Below are 22,876 nucleotides of genomic sequence, written 5' to 3'. Positions count from 1 at the left end.
AAAGAAGTCTAAAAAGTTTTACATAAAAAAATTCAATTCCAATGAAAATATAGTTGAACCTTATCATTGCAAATAAAGAAAATAAATTGTTTTGCACTATATGATAAGTTTGGTAATGAATGTTGGCAAAACACAGAAACAGCTTTAAAAAATAATCCATTAAATAAATAAAACCTTCGAAAATCATTTTTATCGTATCATTTTTTAAATAATCATAACTAGCTTAAAAACAGATAATTGATTCACATATTCAATGAAAGTTTTAAATATTATATAAAGTCTTTTGCAATAAGACTCAGTTACAAAATAAAATTATGTTAAAAAATATTTACAATTGAAAAACATTTTTAAGTTCATCATTTCTTTTCAAAAATATTTTTAAAAAAATTTTCTCAAATTAACTTACATTATATTTCACAAATGCATATTACTCACATGATGAGAAATTGGACTTAGTCACAATAAATAAAGATGAAAAATTAGTTTTTTATGTTAATATTAAAATCTAGCTGTATGTATTATTTAAAATGCATTAAATGCTCCTGTTGAAATAATGATAAAAAAAAATTCATATTTTAATAATTGTCTAAATATAGGATATTACTTAAATTTTAAAATTCTAGAGACTGTTTTTTCTACATTGAAATTATATTAGATAAAATAGAAGGCACAAATGAAGAAATAAAAACCAGAATTAGGAGGACCCATCATTCATTCAGATCATTGCACAGATTCTAGAAAGCCTCTAATACAAGTAGTAAACTCAAAGCATATCAATTTAATGAAACAATATTAGCAAAATATTTTTATGATAGTGAAGCTTGGAAGCTTATGAAATTAGAAGAACGAAAGTAAAATGCCTTCCATATATACCACTTGTCTTAGAAAGATTCTTAAAAAATATTTGCAATAAAATTTCAAATACTGAATTATATAACTTTTGGAAACCAGTTTCCAGAAAATTTTTTAAATGATAGATATACTGAGTGCACTAAGATGAGCATAAAATAAATGCATTGACATGACGCAAGAAATGCACTAACATAAGCATCAGCTAGAAAGAAGATAAGAAGAGGACCAATGTACATATGACTAGAGGAGAAATAAATTTGTTTAGATGATCGAGTTGGGGATGGCATTTTGAAGGCAACTTGGGACAAAATTAAATGGTGTGCTGGTACCGAAGCCTCACACTTCTAGCTTGGTCTCTAACTAGCTCTAAAACACAAGTATCCAAAACAGTGCCAAAATACATTGAATGTAACAGACAAAAAAAATCATGATCACTTAAGAATATAATTGTGAGGTTTGCTATATAAATACTATCCAATAGCAGATTTTACAGTGATATTTTTTGAAATACCCTCCCCCCTTGAAGGGGTACCTCAGATTTGGATATGAAAAACTTCCGATATTGAGGTCAGTTTTTGCCACTTTGGTACATACACAAATGGTTTAAAGTCAGTTATCCCTACACAAAGAAGGAATATACCTTGAGTGGGAGGGGTTGCCTGTGGCCAGTGATGACTTTAAAAAATCAATCATAATTTCAACCTATGTTGTTTGAATGTTCCAATCATTCAAAATTTCTGTGTGCTTTCAGACAGGTTGAAACGGTCACATAAGATAATCAAAAGGAAAGTCCCCGAGAGATTTGAAGTTGGCTCATTTAAAAGGCAGTCAGTCTTAAAAGAAACTACATATTGTTATAAACTATAGTGTTGCCTCCCAGAACAATTAGTCCAATCAATGTAAAGACTGTTTTACAATTAGCTCTATAGGATGTTGAGCCAGCGATCTCAGAGCTTGGCAACAAAATAGATATTACTGGAAACTTCTAGAATTTGCCAATAGGCTCAACAGAATTGAGCCAATAGGAACTGAGATATGCCTGACTGGTGCAGAACCCTCTCTGCTCACCTCCCAGGAACTATAAAAGGGCAGTAGTCTGGACTGCAGTCAGTTGTTGTACGGCGAATAGTTGGATCAATCTGGTGAAGAACAAGCATTGTGTGGAGCTGAAGGGGATGGACCTTGTAATTTTGATGCACAGTTGGATAGTGAAAACATCTAAAATTGCAACTCCTTCCCAATTTCCACATAATAATATAGGGCATTTGGCTCACTTAGGATTTAACATGCATTAGCTGTATATCAAGTTCAAACTAAACATTTTCTGTTACCTACTCCAGACCTTATTACACTGGTCCACTACAGCTCTCTGTTGGTCCTAGATTTCAACTAATTATCTTTAATCCCTAGTTATAGGCTTCAGAAGACTAAGCCAAAAAATGCACCAAGAGCCAATTCATAATCATACCTATGAAGAACAGAGCCCTACTTCAGTGGCATAATAAAGGCAAGTGGAGCTCAAAGCAGAACCCAGTTTTTTTTCCAGCCTAAGTCATCATCATGGCTTTGCAAATGTAAACTGAGCCTGGGGCATAGTATATTTTCTTCCAAAAGTGATATAATGCATTTACATTCTATCTTCATGGTGTCCCCACCCTTGGCGATACATACACTTTCTACTCCCCCCAAGGTCACTATGTGTCTTTCCTACTTAGTCTTAGATACATGTAGAAGCAACTTCTACTCTTAAATCTCTATAGGCATATATAGGTTGATCTACAGAAGTCCGTTTTTCTACTCTCTGGACTACTTCCACAATACAAAAATAAATATTTGCCCTGATTTTTCTCAAAGCAATTTTGCTTTCACTGTCACTTCATACTGATTTTAAAAATGGTGCGATTGTTCAAATAATATGTTGTCACAATCATCTTAATCACCAATAAAAATATTTGTCATATCAAACTGATAAACAAAATTAGTCATTTTCATGCACAGAATTTCTAAAACAAAAACAAAAAAAACTAGTAATTTGTTTTCATGGTTTAATCTCATTAAGTGTAATAGTTACATTAAAATTAAAAAAAAAAACAGTTAAGAAAAAAATACACGATTTTTTTTTCTCCTTTACTTTTTGAAATCATGTAAAAATATAAATTATTCAATATTACAAATATAAAGAGAATATACAAATACGTTAAGACATCTGCACAGCACAAAATACATTACAAATGAAATGTTTTCAAACATTTTTTTCTTAATTCTACATAACAAAGAAAATAATACGTCTCATCAATTACTCAAAGATAACTAATACCAAATATTTAATTACAATACTGCAAATATTCCTTTAAACTAAAGCTGAATCCCCGCTTAGATATAAAACAAAACAACTTTTAGAAATGAAATTTCTGAACTGTGTTAAATTGTATAATCCTAAAGCAAAAGTTTGTCATCTATATATCACTTAATCAAGTAAAGAAAATTACATAATTACCTCTTTAGGCCTAAAGGTTCGAAACACTACAAGAAATGGATTCAAAGTAAAGTAGTCAATGGTGAGTTTGGATTCTGTTAGAATCAGAAATTTTAGAATCTCTCCTAGATTCCGTAAGTGTCTACCACAAGGTGCCCGGTACATTAATCTTATTTTACTAAAGCTGTCTCCTGAGTATCTCCAAATTTGCCTAAAATCAGAATTACTTTATTTTAAATACGAAAATTCAAATCCTCTTCAGTCATTATAAAAATAATAAATAAGCAATTATGTATTTATTAGAAATCCTTTCCTATATTATTTTATTTCTACGATAAAAAAATAATTTTTTTAAATGAATTATTAATGACAATTCCTGTTTCTCACATAATATTACATGATGTTTCAAAAATAACAAAACACACACACACACATTTTAAACAGGAACTAAATTTGATAAAGTTTTAAAAAATTTTAAATCTTACGATATATACACAAGCCTGGGTTATTTTAGATCTTATTGATAAAAATAAAAATATAAATAATCTAAATTATATGTAATTTAGGGTTAGCAATTTTCTATGTAAATCTGATTTAAAGATCAAAATTCTTTTTTAAAAATAAATCTTTTCAAATTCAGGGTATCTGAGCTTGAAAAATACATACCACCTTAATAAGCAAGAAATAAATTCACATGTGAAATTATTTCTATGATTGAAATTTTATTTCATGTATTAACCCAATCTTTATTCATTTGTTTTGTATAGCTAATTCATATTTTCAGATACCCCTATTTCAAATTTCCAGATTATAAATTATCTTGGATACTTGCATAACCAATAAAAATATGGATTTTTAATTTAAAAAAAAACATATTACATAAAATGGCTCAGCAATAAATCAATCCACTTACCTCTCCCAACCAACATATATTGGAATAAGAAGAGGATTCCTCCCTTTAAATTCAGCTGGACTTGCTTTTTCCGCACATGCTTTAGAACAAACATGAGTTTTATAATCAACTCTAACAAATGAAACTAAATTGTGCAAGTCTTTGTACCCCAAATGGGATTGAATGTCAGGTGTATTATCTTTGTCCACATTGGCTGTAAAGGAAATTTATACAATAAATTACTATAAGAATTTCCCAATTAATGCAACAATAAAAAAAACAATAGTAGTTTTCAGAGTATAAAATGATAATTATGCACTGAAAATAATATTTTCATAAAAATATTTTAAAACATACTACTTTCAGATTCCCTAGGTTTAAGGGAAGTTGATTTGCGAGCAGTATTTCTAGGCTTCTCGCCATTAGTTAGGAACTGCGAGCCACCAGTCTTTCTCCTAGGATGCTGTGAAACCTTTACTTTTCCTTCTTCAGTGTCAGACTCTGTTGAATTAATGGGAATATTTCATAATTAAATCAGAAAAATATTTAAAATATAAATAAAGCAAGCAAGGATTTTTAAAGTTTTCAACCATAAATGTCACTTTTACGTTATTGTAGCAGATGAAAAAATAAGGACGAGAATTTCAAGTATAGCAATCTTGTTATTCATACTGTAAAGTTTAGAGTTTAACCCCTTGCAGCACATTAACTTTTAAATTTTAAACTCAAACAAAAAAAGTTGTAAGTAACCTATTTAGGCTTACTAGAGTACATAGGTTAAATTTCATGAAGATTATTGTTTTGATTCTATGGGTGTTCTATCAGCTGGAACAACCACACCAGAGCACCACTATATCTCTGAAAAGAACAACTAAGTGACCATTGCAGGCAAGCATGAAACTGAGTAAAATCTTTTGCATAAGAATAGTTTCGTTTAGTTATATTAACATCCCGTTTTAAAGCAACACTAGGGCTAATTTGAGATGGACTTCATAATTTTGAACTGCGGTCAGATGATGAGGACAACACCGGAGGAGAATCCCCTCTCCAAACTTCCTTACCATAGCAGAATGAACCATACAACTGAATAAAAAAAACATTACTTCATACCAGTGTAGCAGATTTAGCATGATCCAAGATATTATTACAAATATTAACATATTTATATAAAACGGATGTGAGCTAAGCTCAAAATAAAGAGCGAAAACTCTGTTTAGCTCAAGTAAAAATTACCAAAGCTGATTTAAAAAAATTCAGAGACCTATATTAGGGGCCGGCCTTTCACAAGAATTATAACCGTCCCAAACAAACATTCCTTGAATTGAATTCTTTTCCATGAAAAAGAGAGAAGAACAGGAAAACACAGATTCTTTCCTGTATTGCATTTTGCCGAATAATACAATTTTTTTTAACAATTATATATATATACACTCTCTTTAAAAAAATCATAGAATAAATAGTCTATGATATAGTTAAAAATAACGTTCAATTTTTTTCACAATATTTACTTTTTTTCTGAAAAAATTTCAGGAATAGGCTTTTATACAATGTGTTATAGCTGAAAATTATGGATCTGCTAATGGAAACTGTCCTTTATTATTAAAAAAGAAAGTTAAAAGTGAATCCTACACTTTTTTTTTTAAATTTATAACTGAATTTAAGGATTTAAGAAGAGAATGAAGTTAGTTGTTCCATGTAAACATTAATGTTTGGCACAGATGTCCATATTTTGGTAGCTTGTAAATTAATATATTTGATCGAAAGTACTTAGTCAAAACAAATATAGCAAAAGTATGTGGCAATGATATAAAATTGGAATTTTCATGACATTTATACATTTAAATTTTTTTATTAATGTTTAAAAAGATATTTAACAGTCATGGTGGTTTAATTTTTTAATGCTGTTTTCATTGTTTCATTTTTCTTTCCTTTTTAGTTTTGCACCAAATTTTTGGCAAAATTTTTTTTATATTTTAGTTTATTAATTAAAATGAGCTTTCTTGCCTTCATTTTTATGGGTTCTTTTTATATTTTAATTTTCAGTATGGGTTCTTTTATAAATTTATAATTCTAATTATTAAGAAGTTCTGTTAAGAATTTTTATCTAATCCCAACAAATGGCATCTCTCTTACCAGACTACATCTAAATAATAATATCAGATTATTTGATAATTAAATTCTACAAATATAAAGACACTGCAGCATTATACAAATACACTACTGCATCTAACTTCAGAACTACACTTCAAAAAAGGTTTTTTTTTAAGCACAAATTATAAAAATCTTTTTCTATAAACATGAAAATAATCAAATTAAATAAAAGCCAGAATAAATTATTATAACAGTATAAAGTTGGAAGTCAGTAACATTTCTTAATTAAATTAGAAATCTCAATTCAAAGAAAAGAAATTACTTAGAAATAAAAAATCCACCACCAATTTAAATTTAGGATAAAAATAAATAAGATCAAGTAAAGAATTAACCAATTTTTATAATTGTTACCATAACTAAGTTTAAAATGCATTTAATTTGATATTAGAAAGTCCTATTTTCAGTTTAAAAATTAAGTTCTTCAGATCATGCACACACAATAAAAGAAAGTTCAAGAAAAAAAAATCACAGGATAAAAATAAAAATGCACACAAACCCGAGTCTAATTCAATTGTTTCTATATCGTGATTTTCAGAAGCCTTTGTGTCTCTTTCTCTAGTATACTCTACATACGGCTGATGAGGTTTCCTTAGAATAACATTATGTCTCCGATGTTTACCAGCTACACGATTAGCTTCTGCATTTGCCTAATAATAGATATTCGAATGTTAATAAATGGAACATTTAGAATGCAACACTAGATAATACTTAATTCAGATTTTCAGTATTTAAAATATAAAAAACTTTTGATTTTTAAGGTACCAATGCTACAATAATATCTGTTTAATACAATAAAATCTGCGAGATAAAGCATGCACACTATGTAAATATAATTATATTAATGAGTATTTTAAATTTTTCAGAAATAATTTTTTTGTGTATGTGTAAATTATTTTCTAAGGAAAAATATCAACAAAAAAAATGCTACCATCTGCTACCTTATCAGCTATTTTAAAAAATGGCATTTTTTTTTTAATTTTAAGTTTTTATTTCAATTAAAGATTATTTTACATATATTCTGCTATAATTTTTATTGCAAATTATGGGGGTTTTATATTATCTAGAGAGAAGCGAAGCATGGAAAGTAAAGAATATTTCATTCACCAACTTTCAGTCTACTTCAAATAACAAAAAAATACTGGTGAAAACTTCCGTTATTCGAAAAACTGAACATAACAGAACGCTCTCTACACAAAACAATTGTAAAACATCTCGTATATTACACTAAAATGAAAAAATTCTGATAATTCTGCCCTACAAACTGAAATTTTTTTAACCTACAAAGTAATTAAATTCTAAGATTCACTTTCAGAACAACCTATATAATTTGTAAATAACATTTAAATATTATTAACATTATTAATTGCCCATTCTATGATTAAAATGGTCATATTTTTTCCTAATGGACTGCATTTGTAATTTCATCATTTAAAAAAAATCAGAATTTCATTTTTGATACTTTTTACATGATAAAATATTTCCCTAAAACTCAAATAAACAAACACTAGCAAAACTAATTATACTTCAAATAAAACAAATAAACAAGTACTATCATGACTGTAGAAACTTGGTTTAAAAATAAGATTTCTCTTTTCTCTCTCTTAATGCTCTCAGGGTGCATAGTGAGAAAATGCTGTAAAAGTAAGTACTTTTAAGCACTTTCGTAAAAAAAATTAAGCACCTTTCTATAAGTATGCATTTGTAAACTGCACATTTTCCAAGCATATGATTTTTTTTTTTTTTTCTGCTTTAAAATAATTTATTGTTTTTTATCGAAAAATTTTTTTTTAATTAATTTTAAATGCTTATTCTTTAAATTTAAACATTTATTTCTGCATTTGCGCAATGTCTTCTAATGTAAAATTTTGGATTTGATAGAAACATAGGAATGATCATAAAAAAGAAGGAAAAAAAAATCTATCAATATCAAAAGTTGTCAATTTTTATAAGATTAACAATAATACTCTGTGACCTTTTACAACATTTATTAAAATTAATAAGTTACGAATTTAAATAGATTGATACAACATTTCTGAAATTGTTGATAGTAATGCAGAAGCACGAATTTCAAATTATTTTTTCGAATTTTATATAAGATTTTATTTGAATTTTATATAAAAAATAACAGATAAGATTCAACATGGATGGTATGGAAAAGTAAATTTCTTTCTATACTAGTTCATTCTATTTAGTAATTTTATTTGGAATCTTATATAGCTAAAAACTGAAGCATTCATTAGTCTATCATCCTACAACTTCCAAAGCTGCCATGAAATTGATAATAGAAAAATCATATGTTCTAAAAACTACAGAAAATGTTCTATATATTTTACAAAGAAATGAAAATACTTTAACTAGTCCTAGTTTTCATGTGTAACAAAGACAAATACAAGAAATAAAAAAAAATAATTAAAAATTAATCTCTATAGTTAGATGCAAAATGAAAAAAAAAATCAGTGGGAGCATCTCCCCATAACTTTCTCACATAAAGCCAGAAAATGCCTTGTGTAGCATTCGTGTACAATAATTATGAAATATTAACCTTAGGCTGAATTAAACATTTTTCTGATTTTATTGTGTGATCCTTGGCAATTAATTCCTGGCATGCAGTTCAAACTACCCGAAAAGAGAATTTGGGTTTAGAGACATTCTTTCCAATTGACTAAAATAAAAATTTAACTCAAAACTACACCTGTATTCACAAAATTACATCCAAATTTGATATATTTTAAGTCATTTAAGTTTTTAAGTTATCATGTTAACATGTTTGTAAAAGTACAGACCAATAGACGGTGAACTCACTGTAGGATTTGGCTCAAAGTTTAATAATGTCACTATTATAAATGTTAAATCCTTGTACCAAATTTTATCGCTCTATCTTTCTTCAATTTGTACTATGTATACGAAAAAGTAAAACTGCCAAATGAAGCATTTTTTAAAAGAGCATTTCTTGAAACCAACACAAAACAATATATCACATTGCTTCAAAATTTAACAAAGCTTGTCAAATAAAAAATTATATTCAAAAAACAGTTTTAAAAATTTTTAAATCTAAAAAAAAGTATTCTCCCTACTCCTTTTTATTAAAACTTTCACAACTGCAAATTATAGTGATTCAACAATTCAAAGAAGCACTGACATTATTTTGAAATTCATTATAATAAAAATTATTGTTATAAACTATGTCCAAAACTGATTTCTAAAAAATTATTAAAAATAAAGAAAAAAAAATTTTTAATTGAAATCAACTAACACAACAAGTTATCATAGGAGAACACTATTTTTTTTAAGTCATGTCATATCAATCCAACATGGCCAGAGTTTTTTTTTTTTTTTTTTTTTTTTCAAGAAAAACCAGTTTAAATTGGTTTTAAACAATCACATGACTATCAGATTATGCATGCATTACTATTTAGAAAATGATGCCCCCCCTCCCCCATCTCAAAATCGTTCGAGCTTCAAACTTTTTCTGTCAGCTGAAAAAATTTATAACTATCAATACCTCTCCTTGCTATTTCAAGTTCATTTCCATTTAGTTGTCTGTGTTTCTTCAGGCAATAACTTTTTATGACCCTGCCCTTTATTAGCCAGACAGGAGAATCGGGTACATGGCGGACATTAGCGCCAAGTTGTAAATTTTTGTTGGAGATAAGTTGCCAAATATGACAACTTCATCATTTTCTAAAAACCCTAAAAGCGAAAAAATGATACCTAAAAAGTGGTGTCACCCATTTTCTACCTATGCATTTTGTGACTTCCAAAACCTCAAACTAAAACAATATCATGTTCTCACATGACAAAAATACATTTATTCAAACAAAATTTTTATCATTGAAATGCTACAATATTTATGCCATATTTCTTTTTAAACTTTTTAAAAATGTAATATTAATGAGTTTTGTAAAATAATTTGCGTGCATTCGTATGTTTTGTTGCTTTGATGAAAACATGTTAAAATTCCGTTTCTATTTTTTCATAAATCTTCAAATTAAAATTTTGAAAATCCTTTCTTAGCCCTTTTTCCATCCAATGTATTTATCCGGCCAAAATAACTTTTCTTATTTCATGATCTGAATTTCAATGGCTTTATGCTAGGCGTTACTCAGGATAAACTTTTATATATTAAAAGAGATTTCATTGAAAAAAAATTGTATGAGTTATGAAAAGAAAAAAAAATCAATATAAAATGTCAAAAAATCTTTAAAAAAATAACAAAAAAACCCTAAAAAATAAAAAAAATTGAACTTGTTTTTAATTTTTTTTTTTAATTTTAAGTACCAGATACAGTAGTTTTTTCCTCGTTGTCAAAACAAACTTGGCAAAATTGGTCCAACAATTAAAATTTTTGAATTGATGGGAACATTAAAAAAACACCACAGAAGATATCGCAATCATTGAAAATTAAAGGTTTCAACTTAAAATTTCACAGTGCTAGATTTTGGCAATTGACTAACGTAATTACATATCGCAATTAATTACAATTTAATATAGTACAGTTGAATACTTGTGATTTCTTCAAAATGACATATTAATGTGAACGATGATCGAATATATTACTGTTCTGTTGAACAGACCAATCTGCATTTTCTTCTTTAACAAAACACAAACATTGATACAAAAGTTTAAATACACATTTACCAAGCATAACTTAAATAAATTCTTCAATATCTAAAACATTAAAAATAGATATAGAAATGCACAATAAGTACAGCAAATATTTATTTTGTACTGCCCCTTTCGAATAACTATTTAATTATTTTAATAAATAGCAATGAAGAAAAATGAAGCAAAAAAGAAAAAGAAAGACGAATAGAAAAGAAAAAAAGAAAAGGAATTATTAAGTGTTATCTTAATATGTACTGCAACCCCTGTATTCCTTCTTCAAATTTGCTCTTTTTTTTTTTTTTTTTTTTTTGGTTTTCTCTTTTGATATATCTGGTAAACAGCTTTTACAACCATCATTTTCGAATTATCATATTCAACTTGTGGGAAGGTATTATTCTTCGTTCTTTATGAGAAAATTAAGTACTTTTTAAAGGAACTTTTCTGAAAACTAAGCCCTGTTCATGACGCTGCGTATCCTGGCTTTCCTCATCATACATATAAATTAAATTTTCCAAACTATTATTAAATTTTAAAAGAAAATTTTTTTACATGAACTGTTATACTTACAAGCTCATTATACAAAAGCTTTAATCTAGTAGATCCCCTATATATCCATTCTGTGCGATTTGTTGCTATAAAAAGCATTTTGACCATACTAGCATCAACATCCACGACTTTAGTATCCCACCTGTAAAAAGTAATAACATCAGACAATTAATCATGGATCTAAAATAATAAATACCAAAGGCAATAAAACTAAAGATACATTCTAAAAAGTTGGCTCAAAAAATGATAAATGACATATATTTCATTTTTACATATTTTCAGTATCATAATTTGCGATATATTGTAAGAATCTTTAATGCTCCAGCCACTTGATTTAAATTAAAAAGAACAAGCATCTTATCTTGGGTGAATGAGTCCTTCCCTATTTCTATTCCTAACCATAGTTGCATCACAATATTGTACGTTTGGAGAAACACTGAAATATATTGTGTATACTGATAGCATATCAACAATGTTCAACAATCTGCAATACTATTCAAATATCACTGAAATCTATAAAAAGCATTGTTGTCTTAAAATTCAGACCAAAGATATTAGTTTTAAATTAATAATTCCTTTAATTTGAGTTTAGTTTAGTTTCGATATACTAACTTCCCGTTTCAAAGCAGCAGTAGGGTTTACTTTGAGATGGGTCTCGAAATTTTGAACCACGATCGGATGACAAAGACAACACCTGAGCTGGCACCCCCTCTACAAACTTCCATGCCACATCACACCAGTGGGAGGATGTTTGGCTCCAATGGATTTAACATGCACCAGACAAGCTTAGACACCAATTCTTCGGTGGAGTCAAGCCTCGAACCTGAAGCCCTCCATTTCCAAAACCATCTTACCATCAGGTCACCATGGCTCCCTTAAATTTGAAATTTTATTCCAGAAAAATCAACTGGAATATTTCTTCATTCAATGTGGAATACTGCACAATATTGTGAAGTTAATACTGAAAATTTTACGTTAAACTATATTATAAAAATTATATTGTAAAATCTAAGTTTATCAACATAGTGATGTCAACAGTTTTGTATTTATCAATACAATAGTGTATTCAATTCAATTTTATTTTATATATTTTACTTGAAATTGTTAGACAATCCAGACACATTTTTTGGAATCGCGATATTGTTTCTTTGAATTGATTTATTCCTTAAATGAGGAGGTATGGTAAGACAACACTGAAGATGTCTTTGATACCATTCCTACTCTATATATTCAGTTGAGTTGCATAGATTCAGCATTTTCAAGAAGTTTTGATGCCACCTTTTTTTATATATTCCTGATATTTATTTTCCTTGATAATGTTCCAATATTGTTAAAGCTTAGGAGAATGACACCTAGAGATGAATTCAAAGAACCACTATTTCTGATCTTTGCTCAAGATGTAAAAAGTCAAAGTAGTAAAGTAGGAAGGGACCTCAATGATAAAGATAAATGTAGAGAGGGTTTGTTTTTAAAAACAAAAAAAATTGAAATTTATATTTGACTAATTCTAAAATATCTGCATTTGTAGAAGTAGAAAATTAGCAAGAAACTGAAGAATCTCCATTAGCATACAAAAATATTTTTTAAAAAATTGCTTCAAGCCATCATCTATGTGTTGTGAAGCATATTTGTATAACAAGAACAAGACGCTGGTTTATTACTATTTTCTAAAGGTTATTGATTAATAGCTACAAGCATTCTAAATTCATATATTTTGAGTCAAAGTTATCCTATAATCTGTTGTAAATAGAAAAAAGTTTTTAAAAGCCATTGTAAGAGAATTATTCTTGCCAAAAAATAAGAAGTATTGAAAATCTAAAATTAAACTAAGAATTGTGCATGGCAGATTGATAAAAGGCAAACTTCACAAGTTTAAAGCATAGGAAAACATACATTTTTTATCCATCAAAAAAAAAAAAAAAAAAAAACCTGCATATTTGTACAAATATGTCTAAAACTCTGCATGCTCAAAAGATTCAGAAACTATTTTATATATGTAGAGAAAAATTAAAACAAACATTTCCACGTCAAATAAGTAATCTCTACAAATCCCTACTATAATTTCTTTTTAAAATCGACACTTATTACATTATGTTATCTTTCTGATACATAAAAATAATGGAAAATAAATAATTTAAAAAAAGGATGTTTTTTTCTAGATTAACATTAGTGACAGTATAGATTCTGCAAGAAAGAAAAATGCATGTCATAAAATATTTAATTTTGCAATGCTATTATGTATTTCAGAAAAATTTTTAAAAAACATTTCATAGTAATAAATAATTACAGAATATAGAGGTAGAATCTGTAATAATTTTATTATAAAATGTTATTTTAAATTTCGAAAAAGTGCAGTCATAGATTGTACCTCCTCAGTAAAGCCATAAATTTTCACCTTTTCAGTTACATGTTAAAAACAAATGCTGTTTTAATGTGATTCTCCTTATTCATTTTAAATAAAATGAATTCATGAAAGAAAAGAAAAGGAAAGCAAATAAAGAAAAGCAAAAGAATATTCAAAATTAAATATGAAAATAGATTTAAAAAATTTTTGAATATATTTTTTTTAATTCTTCGTCCCTCTTTTTCTTAATATTAAATTTTAATTTTCATACACTAAAAAAAGTAAATAGATGTTTTCCTTAAATCCCAAATATTTAAAAGCTTTACTTTTAAATCTAATATCTATAATTTAAAATAATAATATAATATAATTTTATAAATCTTGTTATAAGTAAAATGGTCATCTTCTCTTCAAATTACTTCTCCACTTCAAATTACATGCTTAATTCAAAAATGTAAAAAAGGGTTATTAAATTAAAAGGACAGTCCAAAATTAGATGTAAAAAGCATGAGACTCCTATAGAGCCAAACACACAATTAGCATTCATATTTCGATACTTAGCTGGTCCCTTGGATAAAATACCACTAGCAAAAGGCCCTAAATTTGTATCACAAGGTAAATACAAAACTGAAATAAAGAACATTTAGTTTAAATTAAAAAATACATGATTTTTTTTATATTTCTTTCATAATCTAATTAGTAATTAGAACTAATTAAGGGGGCATTTATAACAATTAATTTGTTTAATACTAAAAAATTATGGCACAATACTGGTGGTTTTAATATTGTATATTGAAACCACCACAATATTTCAATATTGTGGTTTCAATATTTTCCAAATTTTATAATACTATATAATACAGACTTGTGATTGTCCCTTCTTATCTTGAATATAAAACTTTTCGAAACATCTATATATGTATTTAAAACACTAAAGTAAATAGCAAAGAAATCAGTCTTATTGCTTATATCAGAACGGCAACAGTGAAATGTAAATAAATCAAAATACAAATGTTTCAGATTGCCCCATTCAGCATTTTTACAAATGCATATAATTGAACACTTCAATAATTATTATGAATGCTGGTTGCCATGCCAAAAACTTCATTAAATTACAGGAAAGAAGATAAAAAATGAAGAAACAAATGTTAAACAGAAAGTTTACTGGAGTTCAAAGATAGAGTTAACCATCAATAGATAAAAAATCATTATGACCTACTAATGAAAATAGATGACATATCATTTAAAACTATTTATCACACATTTTATTATTATTATTACTTGAAAACTCAAAAAATACCTCTTTAATAATATCAATTTCATCTCTGCTCAACATTTTTCTTTACTTTTACAAAATTTAAATTTAATTACAAACTTTAATTTACAATGCATTTAATATTGTAATGAAATTCAAACTCGCCCATCAAAATACTGAATTATAATCTTTCACCAATTGTAAAATTAAGATGAAAAAAAAATTACTTTCTTTGGATAATAATTCTGAAATAAGATTTCTATTTATTAAAATATATACTTTTGATTTGTGCCCATGATAATTTCAATTTAATTGATATGCAATATTAATCTTATTCATATTCTTAAATTGATTCAAATGGTTAGAAAATTTTAATAAATGCATGCCATATTAATTACGTAATAGCTTTAAAAATTAAATTATAAGGTTGAACAAGCTGATCTCCCGAAACAGCTAGTAATTTAATGTCATTAATTATAATTGAAATTTTCTTAAAGTAATTACAGCCAGTCCAGATAAGACTCGTCAAATAAAAACCAATATTTTAAAAAGTATATAATTATATTTAATAATAATATCTTTAAAAGTATATAATTTACCATTTACGGTCAAATTCTGTTTTGGTGATTTCATTCTTCTGTAATTTAACCATTGGACGCTATAAAAATAATTAATAATTATTAAAAAAATAAATTTGTAAAATAAGTTTTTAAAAAGTAGATAAAATCAAAATTGTGAAATATAAATATACCTCAGGATATTTTTGTAAATAAGTTCTGATGAATTCACTGATGTTTTCATGCACATCATCAGCAACATCTATGCCTGTAATTGTACAATTATGCATAATGAAAAATATTTCTCCAATAATCATATTATTTTAAAGATGTTATTAGAAAATCCCAAAAATAATACAATGCAACAATAGATCATAACTCAATAAGAAAAAAAATAAGATTTCATATTGATTAGCATTTAAAATGTATGGATCATTAATATTAAAACCCCATAAATAAAACTCAAACTGAAAAAAAAAAAATTATTTGGTCCATGAAACAGAAAATTCATGTATAAAAATAGTATTACCAGTCTAATTTTTCCAACTAACAATAATAAAACGGATTTTCATCACATTAATAATTATGAGTACTTAACAAAACAAATTTTTAAAAAATCCTCTGAAATAACTTCTTTAAGAAAATTTTCTAATTAAATAAGATTCAAACATTGAAGGAATATTTATATTTTGAATTTCTTAAGCTAAACCCTTCCCGGTGTGGATCATTAAAATTTTTGAATTAAAAAAAACAAACAATATCATTAATAGGTTGTTTAGACATGAATTATGCAGTCAAAAATTTTTTTTTAACTTGCCTCCTTAAACAGGGGGTGGCGTCCTCATGTGAAGACACCATCCACCTAAAGCACCTCTGTGTAAAAGAATCTTTCGATGTAATTACGTAAAGACAAAAAGAGTAACTATGAATATTTTTAGGTTTATAGACACTTTTATTCATGTTCTAGGTAATTTGAAACATTTAAAATTCTAATAATGCAAAACATAATATATTTATTACAAAAATTCTAAACTAAATTTTATAAGTATAAATAAGTAAAAATTAATATTACAATTTAATGCAAATTATAATTACAAATTATATATTTAATTCAATTAAGAATAAAAATTATCTAATTAAAATGCTAAAAATAAATATTTACAATTAAATTTTATTAATTAAATGTTAATAGATGAATTAAAAATATCAAATGAAAAAAACTAAAAATAATTATTATTTGGCAAGAAATTTCTCAAAGCATGTGGAAGTGTCTTTTCCTCTAACACATAATGGGATATGATTGTTTTGTGCACATGTTTTTGATACTGCACAGCTAATATTTTCGAGGGAGACACTTGATAGGCATATGTTAAACTTCCTCCTGAACATTGAATCAACATCACATAATTCTCTGCAAAATATCAAATTACACCTTTCACGTGAACAGGGGTGTTTGTGGAACCCCAAAAAATCCCCTGAAACTTTTACGGACTTACTACCGGCATTTTGGAGTTTCGAGAAGGGGGGGGGGAGAAATGAAAAATTACAATTATGAAATATTGAATGACCTAATTATAAAAGTTCAATGAATTACTTTTTTTGCAAAATTAATAACCATAAATTTTCAAACATATAAACTACTACATTTTATGCAAATATTTTAAATTACCTGAATTAATTCTTTAAAAAAAATTATCTAATTTCTGCTGCTTTTTTTAATTTTCTGATGTTTGTGGGCTTGTCTTTCTTTTGTGGTGAACTTCATAATTGCAGGAAGATTGACTTTTATTTTCCTCATTTACAGTTGAAGAAATTTCTTCGAGAACTGCACATGCAGAGGTAGAAGCAGTTTGCTTTTCTGCTAATGTAGAAGGTTTTTCAGAGACTTTTATAGGTGACTCATCTGAAATACATGTTTTTAAGTCCTCTTGATATGTTTTCCAACTTCTGTTCATATTCAGTAAGAGATCTTTGTGAATTGGATCAGTCATTGGATTTTTTGAGCCATATTTTTCACATGAGGTTTCTTTAGAAGCCATTAAATCATATTTAATAGTCTGCACTGCATCTAGGGAATCAATCTTAAGAGAGGTTCTATAGTCAGTGACAAGTGTATCCATTAAGTTGAATGCACTTTCCACTAATGGGCCATGGAAGCAGCTAAGGCAGGCTTTGACCAATTTAGCCAATGTAGGATACTTATAATCATTTGTGAAATCATCTTTTAAATTAAAAACTTTAGACCAATATTTATCAATTGTACACTTGACTTGATTTCCACTTTCATCAGATGTGTAGAGCATTTCTTTGGTGATATCAATATCACTCTGGTATAACCTTATTTCAGCTTCTACTTTTGACTTTTCATTATCACTAAAAATATGGGACATGATAATTTTTCAAAAGCTAATATTGTACTGGTTTTACCTCTTAGCTCTGGATCTAATGCTGTAAAACTAATTAGATATGAATTTTTAAGGGGTAATTTCTGTTTCATATGCTGAAATTTCAAAGTGAAATTCTCTTGCGTACATAAATAAAAAAATATTTCAATAAGAGAAACGAAAAATTTACACGTGCATCAATAAATGAAACGAAAATTTTACACAGCGGAGAAAAAAAAGTTGCGAAGCGATCAATGACAAATAGCTAATACGGCGAAAAATCCCCCTTCTCTACTTATTGGCGCCACGCCAGGAGAGATAAGACCTTTGAACCCAGAGTCACGTGATCGCACATCTGGTCGCGAAGTCTCCCCCTTTTTTTTCTGCCGCGCCTACTTGCCGAAAAGAATCCAGAAGAGAATGTCCGAGAAGCGGGGGAATGAGTCATAACTCGCAATAAGGAAAGAACAAAAAAGAAGTTTTTTCCCCCTTTTCACGCATTATCACTGCCTTTGGAGAAAGAAAGGAAAAGTTTTCACCATACACACTGACCTTGCGTTTTCTGCTTTCAAAGCAAACAAAATTACCCAGATCAAAATAAATAATTCATTATTATTCCTACTTCCTTTTGAACGACGATCCCCGGAATTTCCGGGTATCGAAGTTCAAAATTCCCGGAATTCCGGGGTTTCCCCGGAGCACAAACACCCCTGCGTGAAGATAGACGAGTGAAGAAACAGGCGCCCTAGATGGGCGGTGTCCTCAAATAAGGGCACCTGTGAATCAGCCAGTTTCGTTCATTCTTAAATTAATTTGGAGATTAAACAAAATTAAAATTTAAAATTTCATGGAAATTATAGGTAAATGGGTAATTGATTTTGATAAAATTTCATTTCTTAAAGAGGTAAAATAAATTCGCAAATTTGACGCAAAAAAATCTGAACTGGAAAAAAAAATTTGGAAAAAAAAACAAAAATTGCTCATGCTGTCATCTATTTCTTAAAAAAGAGACTAAATCCTATTTATCCATACTATTTATTCTGAATGTACTTATTTTGGAAATTTAAAGCCATAAAGTTTTTTTATAAAAAAAAATTCTAAAATTCGAGTCCTTTTTTGCGATTACCACCCCGGAAAGGGTTAAATATTAGCACCATTCAGCTAAATTAAAAACAGGAATTCATAACAGATGAAAAAATGGAGAAAACATGAAAACGTTGAGAAATAAACATTGAAAACATTGAGTATAACTTACTTTGGTAACATACAACATAAATGTCCTTATTATCAATATACTGAGCATATCCATCATCAAAAAATATAAGATACCTGAAAATAATTATACATTTTAAAATAATGTCTTATGAGAAAAAGATTTTTTTTTATTTCAAAAGCAGTATTTAAAAAAAATTAGCAAAATAAAAGGAAGAATGAGTTTTTTGCACATAAGTTAAATATTTAAATTAACTTATGTTCTGTAAATATAAATAAATACATGTATACAACAAAACTGAAAACAATACAATAAAAAATTTAAAAGATTTTAAGTAAATATCAGTAAATAAAATGAATGAATGAATTTCAAGAAATTTTTGTAAAGAAACTTGAAAGAGAAAAACAAAGAAAGTAAGGCAATGGTACAAGATAATCAAAAAAAAGGCTGTTCTTTTGCCATTCATGATATGAAATAGTAATTAAAGGTCACTTCAAACAGAAGTGTTCCACTATGGAACACCTACTTTCGCTCGCTTCTAAAATCGTTAAAATCAATTATAAATGAAAAAAAAAAATACTTTAGGATTCATTTTAATATTTTTATAATAAATAACAATTTAAATCAAATAGATACATAATTTTCAGTATAGTGTGTGCTATGTATGTAAAAGCGTATTTTTTCAGGAATGTTGTTAATTTTTTTCTAACAAAAAAATAATTGTTGGTGTAAAAATAAATTCAATTTTATTTTTATGGCTCTATTCTAAACTATTTCTTCTATATATTCTTTTTAAAAAGAAAGCATACATATGATAATTTGATAAAATTTGGTGTTTCACCAGTTGGAACACTGATCATTTTACGTGGAAGTAAGCTATAACGGAAAGAGAACACCTGCATCTTCATTTACTGTTCTTTTCCTTTTTTTTGTAAAAAATCACTTCAATTCATATTATGGGTCAGTAGAATTTTAAAATGCCCGACCCTGCTATATATATTTAAATGCTAACTATTTAAAATAAAAAATAAGCTATAATAACTGTACATTTTTTATTTTGAATTGTATTGAAAATTGCACAGATAAATAACTTAAGCTTTTCTGAAGCATAAAAATATTTCAAACATTGCCCTCAAATACAGAATCTGAGCATGCCACTTTATGGTGCATCTTGGATCATATTAAATTTGCTACACAGTTATAGAGTAGTGTTTCTTATTCGAAAGCAAAAGCTTCACTGCAATGCTTACTTAATTACACTTTTCAGGGCTCTAGTGTAGATGTTTCAGCTCATAGAACATTCAAAGAATGAAAATGAGTACAATCTTTACAAAATTTAACTAGCATAATCGTTTAAGCCAAAATAGATTACATAAAACTAATTTTTTTGTTTGAATTTAGAATTTAAAGGTTAGTGTGCCACAAGAGTTAATCTTCAAATAGCGAATTAGTTTATTAAAACTCATAAAACATTTTTAAAGTATATAGAATGTGCAAGTAAAAGTTTATTTTGCTTCCCAAGAAATGAAAGGTTTAAATAATAAAAATAAGGAAAACAAGAGGTAAACAGCAGTAATTTATCTCATTTGAAGATCAAACTAATTTCAAGCACTCAGTTAATAATATTTAGCGGCTATTACTAGTAATGGAACAAATAAATAATAATTTTACTATTTATTGGTTCAAAAAAGTATTAAAAATGGTAGAAATAACACTTAAAGGAAATATTACATAAGGAAAGATTGCTTTAATGAAAGATTACATAAGATTTTTTACAAGTTCATTGACTGTTCTATTTTTAAGTTATAATATTCTGTAATTCATGATAAAATTTTAACTTTTTTTTTCTTTTTTTTTTCAAAACTAAAGATATGAAGCATATTTAATTTTCTTATGATGCATTCCTGCGTAGCATCATCTGTACTGAAGACGTAAACATTTGCATTTTAATTTGTGATTGATCCTTCTCCAACTTTGTTTTTAACATATCTTAGAGAATTTTCATGATAAAATTCTGAAATTTTGTACATGACCTTATTAAAGGATGGGGCTCATTCTACTCATTGGGAATTTTTTGTACGGGATCTGTATAAAAATTTAAATTTTGTATTTTTTAAAGCTTAATTCCCTGAAAATTTTAATCAATTTCATAACATTTTGCACCTTTTTTTATGCAACTTGGTAATTTACAATATATGCCTATGAGCAATATTTCAGAAATAAAAGCTGCGGTCAAGATTTTTGTGACACCCTGTATAGATCTAAGAAATTCTTGCATTTATCATTACTTGAACACCTTACAATACTTATCAATTAAAGAAACCATGAGTTCAAGACCCTTTTTTGCCAGTCTTCAACATGTGCAAGAAACTGATATTTAAAAATGATGCCAGAAAGACAGATTCGTCTTCAACATAACTAAAACTGATAATACCTTTTTACTCTCTATCACATAATGCACACTTTAATTATAAAAAAGAAAATTCGGCTCAAAACAAGATTTTAAAAAAATTATTTAGATTTTAAGAGTGATGAATGGGAAAAGTTGACTAAGTCCTGTACTTAACCCTTTCCAGCATGAGTCATAAAATTTTTGAAATATAATGAAACAACACAATCAATGTGATTAATAGGTTGTATACACATGGATTTTGCAGTCAAATAATAATTTTAACTTGCCTCCTTTTGCAGGGGGTGATGTCCTCATACAAGGACACACACCGCCCATCTAGAGCAATCTCTGTGCAAGAAAATCTTTCGAAATAATTGCATAGATTCCTTATGACAACAGCAGTAATTATAAATATTTTAGGTTTATAGATAGTTTTATTTCTGTTATAGGTAGTTTGAAACATTTAAAGTATTAGATATACAAAATATAGCATATTTACTACAAAAATTCTAAATCAAATCTTATAAATATAAATAATTAAAATATAAGAACATAACAATTTAATAAAAATTATAATAACAAACTACAATATATAATTCAACCAAGAATAAAAATTACCCAATCAAAACACTAAAAATAAATATTTAAAATTACATTTTTTTAAATTAATAAACTGCAAAATATCAAATAAAAAACCAAATTAAAAATAACTTATTGTTTGGCATGATTGCATGTGGAAGTCTTTTCACCTAACACATAATAGAAAAATATTGTTTTGCACATTGTTTGTGTTTTGTGCAAATTTTATGATACTGAACAGTATCATAAAACGCGGACACTTCGAGGCGGAAACTTAATGGGCATATGTTTTTGTTTTTTTAACATTTTTTTAAATCTTTTGATGCACTATTTTTACATGCTCAATACAATAATAATAATTATAAAAAAAGGGTTAAATAAAAATTTATGGCTGCATAAAACTAAATATTTACAGAAAAAAATCAAGCAGAAAATGATGGTGCAACATAAGTAACAGTCTAGAACAAAAGCAAATCATGAATGTGAAATGTTTTCTAGCTTCAAAAACATGGGTTTCTTTTTCCTAAATCTAAAAATAAATAAACAAATCCCCCCTTCCCTCCTGAATTAGCATTACATCCTTCTCTGCAAAATATCAAATCACACCTTTCACATGAAGAGAGACAGTGG

General features: G+C 27.4%; 1 protein-coding gene across 3 annotated transcripts in view; it reads right to left on the bottom strand.

Moving 5' to 3' along the window:
• Positions 1–22,876, bottom strand: part of LOC129981000 (histone-lysine N-methyltransferase SETDB1-like) — a 111,315-nt gene that overhangs the window by 28,159 nt on the left and 60,280 nt on the right. For all 3 annotated transcript variants that reach the window (XM_056091575.1, XM_056091574.1, XM_056091576.1), the window contains 8 exons: positions 19,318–19,391; positions 15,873–15,946; positions 15,721–15,779; positions 11,544–11,664; positions 6,868–7,018; positions 4,578–4,721; positions 4,242–4,434; positions 3,350–3,539 (listed from right to left, as the gene is read on the bottom strand). In XM_056091575.1, coding sequence (XP_055947550.1) covers positions 3,350–3,539; positions 4,242–4,434; positions 4,578–4,721; positions 6,868–7,018; positions 11,544–11,664; positions 15,721–15,779; positions 15,873–15,946; positions 19,318–19,391 — 1,006 coding nt within the window. The remainder of the gene's footprint in view (positions 1–3,349; positions 3,540–4,241; positions 4,435–4,577; positions 4,722–6,867; positions 7,019–11,543; positions 11,665–15,720; positions 15,780–15,872; positions 15,947–19,317; positions 19,392–22,876) is intronic.

Source organism: Argiope bruennichi, chromosome 8, assembly GCF_947563725.1.
Source record: "Argiope bruennichi chromosome 8, qqArgBrue1.1, whole genome shotgun sequence".
In the NCBI taxonomy this organism is placed as follows: domain Eukaryota; kingdom Metazoa; phylum Arthropoda; class Arachnida; order Araneae; family Araneidae; genus Argiope; species Argiope bruennichi.
This window is presented reverse-complemented; position numbering and strand designations above follow the sequence as displayed.